Source organism: Venturia canescens, chromosome 2 (genome assembly GCF_019457755.1).
Source record: "Venturia canescens isolate UGA chromosome 2, ASM1945775v1, whole genome shotgun sequence".
In the NCBI taxonomy this organism is placed as follows: Eukaryota; Metazoa; Arthropoda; class Insecta; order Hymenoptera; family Ichneumonidae; genus Venturia; species Venturia canescens.
The window spans coordinates 20,944,781-20,959,227 of NC_057422.1; the positions used below are offsets into that span (position 1 = coordinate 20,944,781).

Consider the following 14,447-nt stretch of genomic DNA (forward strand, 5'->3'; position numbering starts at 1 on the left):
TGTCCCACATATTTAAACCGCATATATTCTCCGAATCTCCAACAACGATAAAATATTTCGTAATGGACTTAAAAAAGGTGATGAAAAATGAGTTACCAAGTAGAAATCATATTTTCAATTGGTTCATCATCCATTCTCTAGAATTTTCGCACGAGCGTATTGCAAATGCAACAAAAAAGTTAGATGTGCGTTCGAAATGGAACAGAAAAAGGTTGGAGGGAAGGTCCGGAGAGCAAAATACTCGCGTGAAGTACAATAAATGTCAGCGCTTTAGAGAGAACGAAGAAGAAAAAGAAAAGCCCTAAATATTTTTTTACCTTCCTGTCCATGTCGTATAGTTCCATCCAAATTGCCGCAATTCTTGTTTTTTCGTTGAATCATACCGAGAAAATAGTGAGCGAAGGTAACTCATAAACCCCAGCGTGTCATTAAATACTAGTGCGAGTATTTTTATTCCTACAACCATGTCACACTTTTCGCATATTCACGAATGAAAACGCGTGTGCATCGTCGTCGCAATACTCTTTAAAACCTTACTAAATATTAGATTCGTATGGACAAATATATATATTTAAATAATCGAGCGTATTGCATACAAAAATTCGAGATATTTCAATAAAAGCTTATTTATTGCCGAATATGACTTTGGCCTATTTGGCTTTTATCCTCATCGATCCCTTCATAGAAGAATTTCCATTGCTATAACCATCCAGTGTGTTCTAATAGTGCATTTGTCACAACGAAATTAAAAACTAATTAAACGTGCATTTTTTTTCTAAAACAATGAACAATTTGTTATCGCCAACAGTTCCAAAAATTTTCAAAACAGTCGACTGCATTCGAGGTCAAGATATTTCGTCCCCCCCCACCCTTCACGTAAAAGAAAATCATAGTGATATGGATTCACGCGAGTAGTATCGCACACACGTTAATGAAGCTGACTGGTAGGTGTACGAAGCCGCGATAGTAACAGTCGCGACTAGACCATCGGTGATGGTCGAGGTTCATCTTCACTTTAGAATTGACTATTGATATATCATGTGATTTATTTATTTTTATCATTAATAAATCGGTTGTGGAGTTTATGGAAATGTGAGTTTGATGTTCACTCAAATTTTTCATGTTGATTTGGCGTTCATCAAAACTAGTGTTTATCATTAGTTATCGATATTTTTCTTAGCAGTGCCGATATCTGACGGTTTATTATATTTTGTGGTTCATTCGTCACCCCGTTTGAAGTCCCTCGAGCGAGTAATTTTCACTTTTTTATTTAAAAAAATCTGAAAGATTGTTACTCATTGGGTGCTAATGAATTTTATATAACGCAACCACGTTTTCCTCGCTTTTCGAGCCTGCCAGCGGTACGGAAAGTAAGTGTTTTACCGTCTGTTGAAGTAGATTAGTGGTGAGGAGTACGTAAAACACCACTTTTAACTCCTAGGAGTTGTTTTCAGTGAGTGGTTAAAGCGTGCGCTCATATAATTGCTTAAGAAACAGTGAGTTTAGTTGCAACATGGATTAAATGTTTTATCATTATTTTGAACGAATTTTGATCCAAATATTTGACAACTCTTGTCATCAGAATATTTCGATTTGATCCGATTTTTCGACGTGACTTCAAAGTGTTTTCTGCGAAGTAATACAATCTGTAATGCTATTGTCCCCGCATCATATGACGATGCAATAGTCGAAAGATAACATATTTTACTGATTACTCTACGATTTAATTCCCTTACAAGCCGATTCCCAGCGGCAGTAACGCAATATTATTATTGTTTCGATGACTGGTCCTTATTCCTTCGTTTAGCTTTTACGTACAGAAACCAACCAGGGTATTTTATTATAACAATACATAGAAACGTCCTTGGTACAGAAACACAAAACAAACAACGAATGCTTAATAATTCTTTGCTACATTGTAAAATATCTTGAAAATGCCTTGACACATGCCTAGTCTAACAAAAAAATACGATAACGCCATCATGAAAACTTTAACTGAAACTTCTGCGATTCTTGGAAGCAATGAACGTCCAATCGCATCGTATTTCGCCAAACCGTTCTAATCTAAATTCTACTCTGGTTTTGTGTTTTTCTCTGTGTATAAATGGGACTCGAATTTTACAAATTTCAGATTGAAAAACAATTTTTTAGATAGTGCTCAAGCTACTTTTCCTGTTTTCCTGTTTTTCTGGAAAAATCGCGAAGCAAAAAATTTTTTTATTGCTCTCATAGCAAAAAGTGTTAGTGCTCTATGGAATAATAAATCTAATAAAATTTTGTCACTCCAAAAATTTAAAGACCACCTCGCATAATTTATTTCTTTTTTTTTGTATATTTAACTATAAATTATGAGAATAAAAAACGTATGGCTACAAGTTACTATTCTCATCGTCCTTACAAAAGAAGGAGTGAAAGTATTTTACAAAAACAGTTTTTCAAAATTTTGTCGAATTCAAATTCTCTATTTCGAAGTCTGGTAGGGGATACCGGGGCAAAACGGGATACCCGAAAAATGAGAGAAATTTTTTTGTCTTTTTTTTTCAATTTTTATACTTGTCCGAAAAGAACATGAAACATATTTTTTCCAAACTATCTTGTTTTTTTTTTTGGATTTTGATTTTTTTTTCAAAAAATTCGTTTTTTTCAAATTCTCTTTTTTTACATCACTTCCAAAGTGAAAACGTTTTTGCACAGATATACAAAAAGTATTTGTATATTTGCAATTAATGCTTCGCAGATGTCTACGACAGTAATCGCAGATGTTTGCGGACCATCATGTATGGTTACACCTGCACATGAATCATGTGCCCGCTCCGCACAATTTTGGCACTAAATCCATGATTCAATGGATAAAGAATACAATTTTTTACACAATAAACATTGGCAATCTTCGTTATTATTCATATCATTAATTATGAATTGAATTACAGAGGGTGCGCTCGACGTACGTTAGAGCGTTGTAAGCGCTGAGATCGCATAAAAAAATTCATGAGTTTTTGAGAGGTACCCCTTTTTGCCTAGGAATTTTTTTTTTTTTTGAAAATTGAAAAGAATTCCAGTACAATTTCTTAGTTTTTGGGAGTAAAAAATAGACAGAGTTTCCCAAACTTCTGAAAAGTTCAATATTTCCTTAGGTATCCCGTTTTGCCCCGGTCTCCCCTATTTCACCGCAGAAGACGTTATAATTTGGATATTTTCTAGTTTTCCCATTTATTATAAAAAATAGTAAAATATTTTGACTGAATTCTAACGAAAAATAAATGTAGGCTAATGAATGCAAAATCACAAAAAATTTTAGTTCCAAACTGTTTTGTTTACAATCAAATTATTTGAGTTTCGACAAGATGGCTACTTTGTACAATAGACCTATTTCGATCTAGTTAATTTAATTTTTTTTTATATCCGCAAAAATTACGAGACCCATTTTGGGAGTTTGATGAAAAATATTTGCGGTTTTGCATTCACTGGTCTCCATTTTTTTCCAACAAAATTTGGTCAAAATATTTTATTAATTTTTATAACGCATGAGGAAACTAGAAAATTCCCCAATTTCAACGTTTTCTGCGGTGAAATATCGGACTTTGAAATAAAGAATTCAAATTCGGCTCAAAACACAGCTTTATTTAGAACGTTGTCATTTTTGTATAATGCCCTAGCAAGTATTCGTGCATAAAATACATATCTGTATGAAAAATACAGGAAAATTGAAATCAATCGCTTGAGAAAACGCAAAAATATTTGTTATAACATGTAATTTTGAAAAACTATGTTTTTGTAAAGTAAATTCACCGCTTCTTTTGGAAGAACGACAAAAATTGCCCTTTGTAGGCACACATTTTTTAATCTCATGGGTTATAGCTAAATATACAGAAAAAAAATAAATAAATTATGGGAGGTAGCCTTTTAATTTTTTTGAGAGTGACAAAATTTTATTAGATTACTGATTCCATGGAACACTAATACTTTCTTCTATGAGAGCAAAAAAAACTTTTGCTTCACGATTTTTGAGAAAAAAAAACAGGAAAATATCAAAAAGTGGCTTGAGCACTATCTAAAAAATTTTTTAAAATTCTAAAATTTTGGGAAAATTAAGTTTTTGATGTACTAACGATTTCCGTTGAAGCTCCTAGAAAAAAAATATCAATTTTTTTTTCATCACCCTATTGCGTACACTGATAATAACAGAATTAGATTCATTACACCAAGTTCACCATACAAATTCAAGGCAATGAATCAGATTGCTCCTTACTTTGCTATCAATTTTTCGCTAATTGACTAATGATGACTTTAGAAAACTATCAAACGATGAAACTATCGAGGAATTTTTGACGATTTTGAACAAACTGTTGCAGTTATGCTTCGAGTGTATGGATTTTGCTGCCAGATTTTCATGCCTATATTGATGAAAAAGTACCGGGAGTGTGGAGATGAGAGCCAGAAAAATCGTTAGAACCGAGTGAAATACAAGGATAAGAAAAACTGAAAATTTTTGGGCTATTTTCGAGAATGGGGCTGCAAGGAAGTAACTCACCGGCACAACGACACGAAGATCGATCAGACTGCGATCAGAAGAGACGAAATCTCGAAGCAGAGTCCAATGATCCCGAAATGGACAGTAATACGACAGATGTGCACATCCGATTGCACAATGATAATAACTTGTTTAGTAATGAAAAAGAAAAAGCAGAATTTTTTGTTAGATATCGTGGAAAAAGTTACGAAATAAGTGATTTACTTAAAAAGCATCCCGGTGGTCGTGGTACACTCGGATCATTCAAAGGATTAGCCTTGGACAAAATTATGACCGAGGTACCACATTCGGATGCCGCGTTACACCTTATGGAGGAATTTGTCGTCGATAATCAAAGGAAATACGACGATATTGAGGTACGGTATACATGAATAATAATTATTGAGAAATTATTGCAAGACTTACAACACCATAAACCTATAGTAAAGGGTTTATTTGTTGGATCATGGTTTCTGTTAAAAACGAGCTCTAAAATTTAAGAACAGCAACGGAATACTATAAATTTCATGAATCATTATATGATCTAATAATCGGGAGCAAATCGGGAAAAAAGTTTGTGAATAATTTGAGCGAGAGTAATGATTTTGTAACTTCACGATCATGCCAACCGTAGAAAACAATATCGACACGCTCGATTGAAAAAAATGGAATTGGAAGCTTTTCTATTGATTTTCAGAACTTAATTGATTGGAACGAACCTGTACTCGGTCAAGTGGGAAAAATAGCCGATCGTTACTGGGAATGGGTGAATCTTCCAGTGAATCGTTCAATGCGCCTTTTCAAGTCAGACTTTATGGAAAGTTTGACAATCACACCGTGGTACATGATACCAATTGTGTGGATCCCAGCATCGATATTATTTTTGTTTCTGGGCATCAAGACAAACAATTCCGCAGACTTTCGTACGTAAAATCTTGAATATTTCGATACTTTTCACCAATTCACTCAGCGAAGGAATAATTTTTTTTCCTTTTAGCTTATGCGTTTCCCGCAGTACTGTTATCAGTTGTTTTGGGTCTTTTCAATTGGACTATTTTAGAATACGTTATACATCGAAATCTCTTCCATTTGAAGCCACCAGCAAATTCGAGAACTCTAATCACGCTGCACTTTGTTCTTCACGGAGTTCATCATAAAGTAAGAACAGAAGTCATATCGGAACAGAGGAAAATGATCTTCTCACACATTTTGCTCGACTCCAAAAAAATCTCTTTTTTTCCAGGCACCCTTTGACGATCGAAGATTATTATTTCCACCTGTTCCAGCCATTTTAGTAGCTGCCATATTTTTCAAAATATACAGCGCAGTTTTACCAGATGCAATTGTATATTTGGTTGCATCCGGCACCATGACAGGTATCGAATGGAATACAAATACATAAGTTATTAAAATAAATCAAGAATACGAAGACGCGATACAAAAAAAAACTGTATATTCTTGTGTCAATACAATTTTGGAATGGAAATTTCTTAAGGGCTATGAACAGAGTAAACGTTGGAGTTTCAGGTGTTTTTTGCTTCTTTTATAAATGAAAAATGCTTGGGTGAATTTACATAAAACCTTGTACACATTTTTTACATACTCTGAAATACTGGAAATTTTTTTCTTTCATTTTTTTAATGGTATATTAATGGTACAATGGTGTGTTGAAAACGACACCTCTTGAATCAGCGTTGACGCAGCAAAACGGAAAAAAATTTTATCCCAATGACTTGATTAAAATTGCATTTCGTAGGAAAAACGTACGTTTTCAGCATGATATAGCCGGTTTTTGATAACTTTTGTTTTTTTTTCTGTTGTAAACCATTTTTTACTGAGAAATCCACAAAAATTGTGATTTTTTTCTTCGAATGGTTGCCATTTTTTTCCAAAAAATATTTTGAAAATCCTCTACGTCATGCGATAGATAATAGCATATATATTTTAAGAATCTTTTTGGTTTTTCGTCCTGAGGTGTTCCATTTTTGAGATTTGCTGTCAACGCCGATTCTAGGGTGCTATTATCAACCCACCATTGTACAAAAAAATACCATGAAAATTTTTTTTTTTTAATTCCAGTACTTCCGAGTATATAAAAGATGTGTACAAGGTTTTATTTAAATCCTTCCAACCAAAATAAACAAATCTAAAAAAAAAAAATAAAAAACACCTAAAATTCCAACGTTTACACTGTTCATAAACCTTGATAATCTTTAAAACTATTTTCATGTCTGATTTTTTTTTTTTAGGATACTTTTGTTACGACTTAATGCATTATTATTTACATCACGGTAGTCCAAAAGCAGAATCGTATCTCTACGTCATGAAGCGATATCACAACCATCATCATTTTTCGCATCACGACCAGGGTGAATGACTCATTTATTTGTTTTTTTTTGCATCCTCCAAATGCTTGAAAATACATTTTTTTTAGCTGAACATCATGAAATTACTTTATTCAATAGAAATAAAAAACTTTTTTTATCGTTCTTTGAGAAACATGAAGAAGCCACAAAGAATTGTGTCGCACTCGAGCGACAGTTCTTGTTATTGGATGGAAACAATTTCTCTTTGCGTGCACGTATTTCTCACTCTATTAGTTATTCTTTTTTCTGCCACGTAAAATGATTGATCTATTGTTGCAGTTTGTCGCTGCGTATTGATTGTAGAGCCTGGTAAAAGTGTCGTGCATTCGAACGATTATAATGGAATTACTCAAATTATTGTGAAATCGTCGCTTGTAAAGAATGAATGCTTTTTTTTCTTCCAGGATTCGGGATTAGTAGCCGCTTGTGGGATTTCGTATTCGGATCATTGATAAAGTTGAAACAACTGAAGAAAGCGATAGTTTGGTAATAAAATCAAAGATCGTCACCATTTAACTCTTAATTACTCTTAACTTTATTTTTTTCAATGAACTATATTAATCGCATTACAATATTGAGAACGCCGTTATTGTTTTTGAATATTCCATACTGATTATTTTGTGAATAAAAAAAAAAAAAATCAATTCCATGAATTTTGCAAATGCTCTGTAAACGTTTGCTCTCCTTATCGGCGGTATGGTCCCATCTTCGCAACTGAGATGCGCTAAACGAATGCATTCGTCGTCAACGTCAAGAGGCGTGACAATTTTTTCGAGAAAATTTGCATAGTGAACGCAGCACAATAATTCTCTCGATCCTCTTTTATCAACAGGCAATTGTTAAGTACGATTAAGCGATAACGAGACATATCAATAGTCAAGTGACAAATAATCTTGAGCTTTTTTTCACCGGTTAAATTTACTTGCAAACATTTTTTGTTTCGCTAGGACAAACTTCAGACACGAGATGTACGAACATTTGAACAAACGAGTTTTTACAAATTTGGGACGAATAATATTGATAAATTTTTTTTGGAATGTTCACGATTCATTTGCATTTCAAGCTACTAAACAAAAAATTACATCAGTAGAATACATTTCAACTGAGAATCAAAGACAAAAAAGATTACGACGCTGAAGTTTCCAACGTTGGAGTCCAACGAAATGAACGAAAAAAACGTTTGTAATTCACCAATTTTTTATTTCATGAATCGTTGGTGCAGCTTGAAAAACTACGAATCGGAAATTTGGCAGGGAACAAAATAGGAGAATTACTGGAATTATTGGAGAGTTTTTTCCATCATTTCGTTGGACTCCAACGTTGGAAACTTCAGCGTCATAAAAGATTTTCGTATCTCAACGACGGAACTCCGAGATCATTGCATAAATTACATTGTTTTTGCTTTGAACATTGAAGGAAATTGCTTCGACGTTGCAGCACGTACGGGAATCAGTAGAAAAATATATTCAATTGAAAAATACATTTCGATGCTTATATTTATGAAAACGTCTCTTTTAGAAAACAGTGTAATACGCTTGAAGGCAAAAACATGACCGAGCCAAATACACCGGGCATTCAATTATTATTTTATGGAAAAAGCTTTAGATATGGCGCAGCATAAGCTAATGAGCTGTAAATATTCGCTACCACCTTCGAGCAATCTATAGCTGCATTCGGCGAGTTTTTCCCCAAGAAAAGTTTTTTGTTTATCGGTAAAGGAATCGGATCGAATGATGATATCATTGAGTTGTTCAACGGCGTGTGAGCCGGCGTAACCTTCGAGCATGAAATCATCGATGAATTGTTCAATCATATTGTATTCTCTAGATTCACAAACTTGAAGCATGCGCTCGAGCCAATTGTGAGGCACAACGCCGCTCACTTCGAGGACATCGTTGACCGTTATTGGAATTCCTTTACCTTTGAGCCTGGTGACCGATTGAAGAGAAGTTATGGCTCTTCTCAGGTCACCGTCCGAAGCTTCTACCAGTTCCATCAAAACTGGTTTTTCCGTAACAATATCTTCTTCCTTGCAAATGTATTCCAGACGTTCTATAATTTTGTCTTGACTCAGAGGCTTGAAACGGAATTTGGTACAACGCGATGTAAGAGGCTCAATTATACGAGAAACGTAATTGCAAATCAGACAAAAACGAGTGCTGTGAGATTCTCGTTCCATAGTACGACGCAAAGCAGATTGAGCTGCCGTTGTCATGCTGTCGGCTTCGTCCAAAATAACAACTTTAAATGCTGGACATGCTTTTCCATTGTGTCTCACAGCACTAGCCGTCAGCTGAGCGAACGATTTAACTTTCTCCCGGATAACTTGAATTCCTCGTTCGTCTGATGCATTCAACTCGAGAATTCTTTCCTTGTACATGTCGCCGAAGAGTTGACGTACTGCAGCTAATATCGTACTCGTTTTTCCTGTTCCCGGTGGGCCATACAACAACAAATTTGGGAAATCTCCACCACTCAAGCATTGACGCAGTACCTGTACAACTTCCGCCTGTTCAACCACATCCTCCACTGTCCTTGGCCTATACTTTTCTACCCAAGGTGCTGCTGGACCTACTCTTTGATCCTTCGATTTCGAAGTCGAAGCTTTTCTGACTTCACTCGGTCCCAGTTTTCCCGTTTTCAAAAACGACTGCATTTTTTATGCAAATTCACGTAGAGTTTTTTCGAGACAATTTCCTTCCAAGTTTTTCGAGTCAATTTTTTTTAAATTGTCTCTCTTAGCTAATGTGGCTCGATAGAATTACTGAATTTTTGTACGATTAACCTATAAATGCGTAGCACTTTTGTATACCGGTTTATCAACGCTGATGATACGTTAACCACTAATTTTTTCTATTATTCTCCATCAATTGTTGAAGAGAAATTTTGCTTTGTTTATACTTTTGTTAGGTTTTCTGATTGCTTTCAAAAGCATTGCTATTTTAGCCGCGCAATATTATTCGGCAGGTTAGGTACGTTCGTACACACCAGACAGTGCTGCACCTGCGGCGACAAAACACTATATTTGTATTTTCTTTTACCGCGTTTTTTCGACTCAACCCTCCATAGACCGTTACACAAGAGGAATAAAGAAATAATTAAACTTTAGTTATTATTATATATACGAATTTGTACTGGTGATTTCGTTGCGGTAAATCATCTATAGGGCAGAGTGATTTTAAGTACTCATTTCTTATGTGCTAAATTCTTAACAATAACAACTTTAATTAAAATTAGATCTCAATCTTATATCAGCTTAGGACGAGTTGTTCCAACTTCTAGGTAAGCCCGTCTGACAGTTCAAGGTCTACAAATCAATGCTTTTACCCGCCAAATAAAGCTACCTAGAAGTTGGAACAACCCGCCCTTAATCGATTGTATATATATGTATACATACACATCCGGTATATATAACGGTTGGGTTGAAATTTTTATGGAATTAAGGCGATCTATCAGTTGGTTGGTTGGTAAAAATTTTGTTGCACGTTTTATTCGGGGGATGGCCGGAGACTTGACATTTTACAGAAAATATGAGTTACACGGTATTCTCCTTTCATCTGAGAAAAAAGTGTAACTTTGAAATTTCTCAAAATATCAAGGATGCTCGAGTAGTAAACCGTGTATCTATTTTGCAGTTATCTTTCAACACTCATGCAACTGATAGATCACCTCGATCAGCTTTTGTAAGGAATAGTATACATTGAAGTGTTTTCATTCTATTATAGATATTCACTTTTTATGATGGGTATATTCGAGGTCGAGCATTCTTTTTTTCGCATGAGGCATTTCAACCATCTATCAATGTTGCAAATATATATATTGAAATGTAATAAGATTGCCGAAGAATTGTTGGAAAATAAAATAGTCCATTGAATATTAAGATCCATATTAATAAAAGTCATAACAGGAAATCATTTGTCAAAAACTTTTAAAGATAGCTGAACTTTTTTTTGGATTTTTACTATTTGCAGAGTTTTGAAACATTAACGGAATTTTCGGCTATAAGAGAGTGGAATAATTCATCCTTAAAATGAGTTTCATATATATTTGCTGCTTGCTTGAAAATAGTGAACCTCAAGTGATTACGGTGTACAACACGAGATTACTAAAATCTCATCTCGAAATTCAAATCGCATTTTTCTCCTACTGTAGTTCAAAGGAATTGAATAATTTCCTTTAATAATTGATAGAGAACAATGGCACAGATCTAATCCCCCTACAATCGGGGCAGAAGCTAGCGCGAATTATGAATAATTTGAGAAAAAAATGTCGCTACCACTATTCTCAGCTGGCGAACAATTTTTCACAAAGTGATATTTTGATTCGATTTCGAAGAAATAAATTGAACAAGTCTTTTGAATGATTATTATAAATCTTTCGCAGAAGTCGTTTAAATAAACATTTTACTTCTTCAGTATATACTACAAAACGATTATTAGAGCCAGTCAAATTATTCGAAAACGCGAGAATAAACGGTAACTTTCTCGAATACGAGAAAAAATCATATTAATTGCAAAATCGAAGAATCAAATTCGCCTTCGTTAAAATCACACGAATTTCTTCCAGCTTAAAAAAAGCTGGAAGAAATTCGTTGTAGAAAAACTTCAACTTTTTCATCACAATGAACAATATTGCGAATTGTGATCACAATTGGAATGCAAAAAAATTTTTTTCTTTTAGCATCGCTGAAAATATTCGATCACACAAAGGGGAGAAAAAATTTCGGAAATTTTGGTCCGATTTTGAAAACTTATGCAGAAAGTGAAAAAATATCAATGTTAATACAAGAAATTCAAAATTTCAACTTCAGTAAAAATTTTCTTTGCCTTCCAATGATGCGCTTATCAATTCCACTTCAGTAATTGTATTTAAAGATTCAATGACGGGCATTGATAAAATAACAACACCATCAAGTAGCCTCTGCCTTAATGTTTTTACGTCCCATGCTCAATTGTGGAAATGTACTTTTATTTTGTATCGGATTCAATTTAGATGCGAGATAGACAAAAGCCTCGTAGAGAGAGGCTCTATTCATGGCATTAACTTCAAAGTGTTTCAACTTTTCTCGGTTACACCAATTGGCGGCGCGACTTGCTGTATTTTCCAGGCACTGAGTCTCTGTATCACTCTTTGTTCTATTCCCCAGCACAATCAGCGATATTTCTTTCTTGTCTTTATTTTTGTAAATATCTTGTTTCAGCGGTTGTAAAAGATCTAGAGATTCAGGTTTGGCAGTATCATAAACAAGCACATAACCGTCAGCAAAGCCAAGATAGTGTCGAGCCAATTGTTGATTATTGGTGTTATTGTGCAGTGGCTCAAGTCCAGCAGTATCATAGAATCTTACTTTTTCTTTCGTCCCTCTGTCCGTCTCTATATTTGCGACATATATATCTTCGATAGTGGGATGAATTTCCTGATAGAGAAAAAAATATACAAAAAAACATTGAAACCTTGAATTGAAATAGTTTTTACTGATTGAATATCTGGTGGCAAGTTCTAACAGTTTAAACAGAATTTGATCAAAGCAACGAAGAAATTTACATAAAATTTAAGGAAAGCTAATTTTATTAACAGAATATTGATGTTCGAAACTGAATAAACATAACCCAAAACTCACATTCTTCGTAGTTACGTTTCCGTATATGAGCTGCTCAAGAAGAGCTGTTTTTCCAACCCCTTTCATTCCACAAACTACTACTTTAGTGGTCTTTCCCATGTTTGGTATATTACACTGTCCATTTATAAATCTAAACACAGTCAGGCACGATCGAAACTTTTTTTGCTCCACGCGCGCACATTTTCTAGCTGTCAGACTACCAGACCAGCTGATCTCACGGATCTCGAGTGTCGAACTCGTTTTTACTACCAGACCGACCAGAGCTTAGAAGTTTTTTCTAATAACGAACAACAGCCGGTTGGTTGCTCAGACACGTATTACTTTTCCTTCGCATTTTGACTATAATGACTGCCGAAACTGAATGTCGAACGATCGAAAATGATTCGAAAAAAACTGTTGATAATAAATATTCGATTCTTCTGCCCACGTACAACGAATGCGAAAATTTACCGATTATCATATGGTTGATCGTCAAGTATATGGATCAGTGGTAAGTTATGACATAACCTCAATGCTACGTGTTATTTATTTATAGAACATAATAATTCCCAAACTTCATACGAAGTAGAGCATGAATAGAAAAATTCATCACTCAGCAGATAATAAACTTGTTTCAGCTGCTATCCATATGAAGTGATCATTATTGATGATGGTTCCCCGGACGGGACTTTAGAAGTTGCCAAAAAGTTGCAAAAACTGTATGGCGAAGACAAAATTGTATTGAAACCACGAGAAAAAAAGCTTGGTTTGGGTACAGCCTACATACATGGCATAAAATATGCAACTGGAAATTTTATTGTCATTATGGATGCTGATCTCTCGCACCATGTAAGTACGCTAAAGATCAATGAAATACCCTAGCGGATTGTACGACCAGGCATCGGTCGAAAAAAGTACAAAAACGATCGAAGTTGGTCGTTTTTCGGTTGTTTTAAAGACATTTAAATAACAAAATTCACAAACAAAACCATGCAACTATAATCAGAATAATTATTCTTCATTTTGAAACCTATTTTAGTAAAAACATTTCACATCACAGTCGAAAATGATCCTGATGATATTTTGCTCAAAATATTTAAACTAAAATTATGAAATTCGATTTTTGAAAATCATTGCATCAACCGTACAAATGGAAACACAATTTTGCAGCCAAAATTCATCCCAAAAATGATTGAGAAACAACTCGAATCATCTCTGGATATTGTGACTGGAACGAGATATGCCGGTGAAGGTGGAGTTTACGGCTGGGATTTCAGAAGAAAACTAATAAGCAGAAGCGCTAATTTCCTTACTCAATTGCTCCTGAGGCCAGGAGTCAGCGACTTGACAGGAAGTTTCAGGTACGAAATTCAATTTCGTAACATCATAATTTCAGTATAGTGTCGTGTTTACCATGAAAATGACATGAAATCCTTGGTTTGCAGACTTTACAAAAAAGAAGTGTTGGAAAAACTCGTACAATCGTGTGTGTCCAAAGGCTATGTTTTCCAAATGGAAATGATGGTCAGAGCACGACAGTTCAGTTACACGATAGGCGAAGTTCCAATATCGTTCGTTGATCGTCTTTACGGAGAATCCAAACTCGGGGGTTCGGAAATCGTTCAATTCGTCAAAGGCCTTTTGTATCTATTCGCCACTACGTGATTTCCGAATAATTGAATATTCAATCACTTTTATCTATGGTAGCCGAAATCTACGGCATTATATTCGGTCGATTTATAAACATTCAATTTTCGACTACGTCAAAAGTATGCAAAAATATCATCAAATTCGATGATAATCAGCTCTAAATGAATAATCTATTAATCAAATTGGTACCTGTATACAGAAGCCTCCGTAATAAATGAAATGAAACAAAAAAAAATAGATTCTGTCAGTAAAAATAAACAAATAGACTCCGAATTAGTCCGATAGTAAATTTTTCCATTTCAATTCTTCTTTCTCAAGTAAA

The 14,447-nt window shown here is 34.6% G+C and overlaps 4 protein-coding genes across 7 annotated transcripts; 2 read left to right on the top strand and 2 right to left on the bottom strand.

Annotated features, from left to right (window-relative positions):
• The first annotated feature begins 894 nt into the window (after positions 1-894).
• Fa2h (Fatty acid 2-hydroxylase) lies at positions 895-7,520 on the top strand. 4 transcript variants are annotated; one of them, XM_043411595.1, is made up of 8 exons: positions 966-1,092; positions 1,181-1,370; positions 4,353-4,887; positions 5,208-5,433; positions 5,508-5,668; positions 5,754-5,886; positions 6,760-6,879; positions 7,281-7,520. In XM_043411595.1, exons 3-8 carry the CDS (start codon positions 4,507-4,509, stop codon positions 7,364-7,366), a joined length of 1,107 nt encoding a protein of 368 aa, XP_043267530.1. In that variant the 5' UTR covers positions 966-1,092; positions 1,181-1,370; positions 4,353-4,506; the 3' UTR covers positions 7,367-7,520. The 4 variants fall into 4 exon arrangements, with proteins under 4 accessions (XP_043267531.1, XP_043267527.1, XP_043267530.1 ...); XM_043411593.1 differs by having other exon boundaries at positions 972-1,092; positions 1,184-1,370; XM_043411596.1 differs by lacking the exons at positions 966-1,092; positions 1,181-1,370 and adding an exon at positions 895-944.
• LOC122406243 (replication factor C subunit 4) lies at positions 7,388-11,273 on the bottom strand. Its single transcript, XM_043411597.1, has one exon. It carries the CDS (start codon positions 9,530-9,532, stop codon positions 8,459-8,461), a length of 1,074 nt encoding a protein of 357 aa, XP_043267532.1. The 5' UTR covers positions 9,533-11,273; the 3' UTR covers positions 7,388-8,458.
• Positions 11,263-12,628, bottom strand: kappaB-Ras (NFKB inhibitor interacting Ras like 1). Its single transcript, XM_043411601.1, has 2 exons — positions 12,497-12,628; positions 11,263-12,292 (listed from the first exon to the last, which is right to left on the bottom strand). Exons 1-2 carry the CDS (start codon positions 12,593-12,595, stop codon positions 11,786-11,788), a joined length of 606 nt encoding a protein of 201 aa, XP_043267536.1. The 5' UTR covers positions 12,596-12,628; the 3' UTR covers positions 11,263-11,785.
• A 204-nt stretch (positions 12,629-12,832) lies between these two features.
• Positions 12,833-14,414, top strand: Dpm1 (Dolichyl-phosphate mannosyltransferase subunit 1). Its single transcript, XM_043411598.1, has 4 exons — positions 12,833-12,986; positions 13,114-13,324; positions 13,646-13,836; positions 13,921-14,414. Exons 1-4 carry the CDS (start codon positions 12,841-12,843, stop codon positions 14,138-14,140), a joined length of 768 nt encoding a protein of 255 aa, XP_043267533.1. The 5' UTR covers positions 12,833-12,840; the 3' UTR covers positions 14,141-14,414.
• The last annotated feature ends 33 nt before the right edge of the window (positions 14,415-14,447 follow it).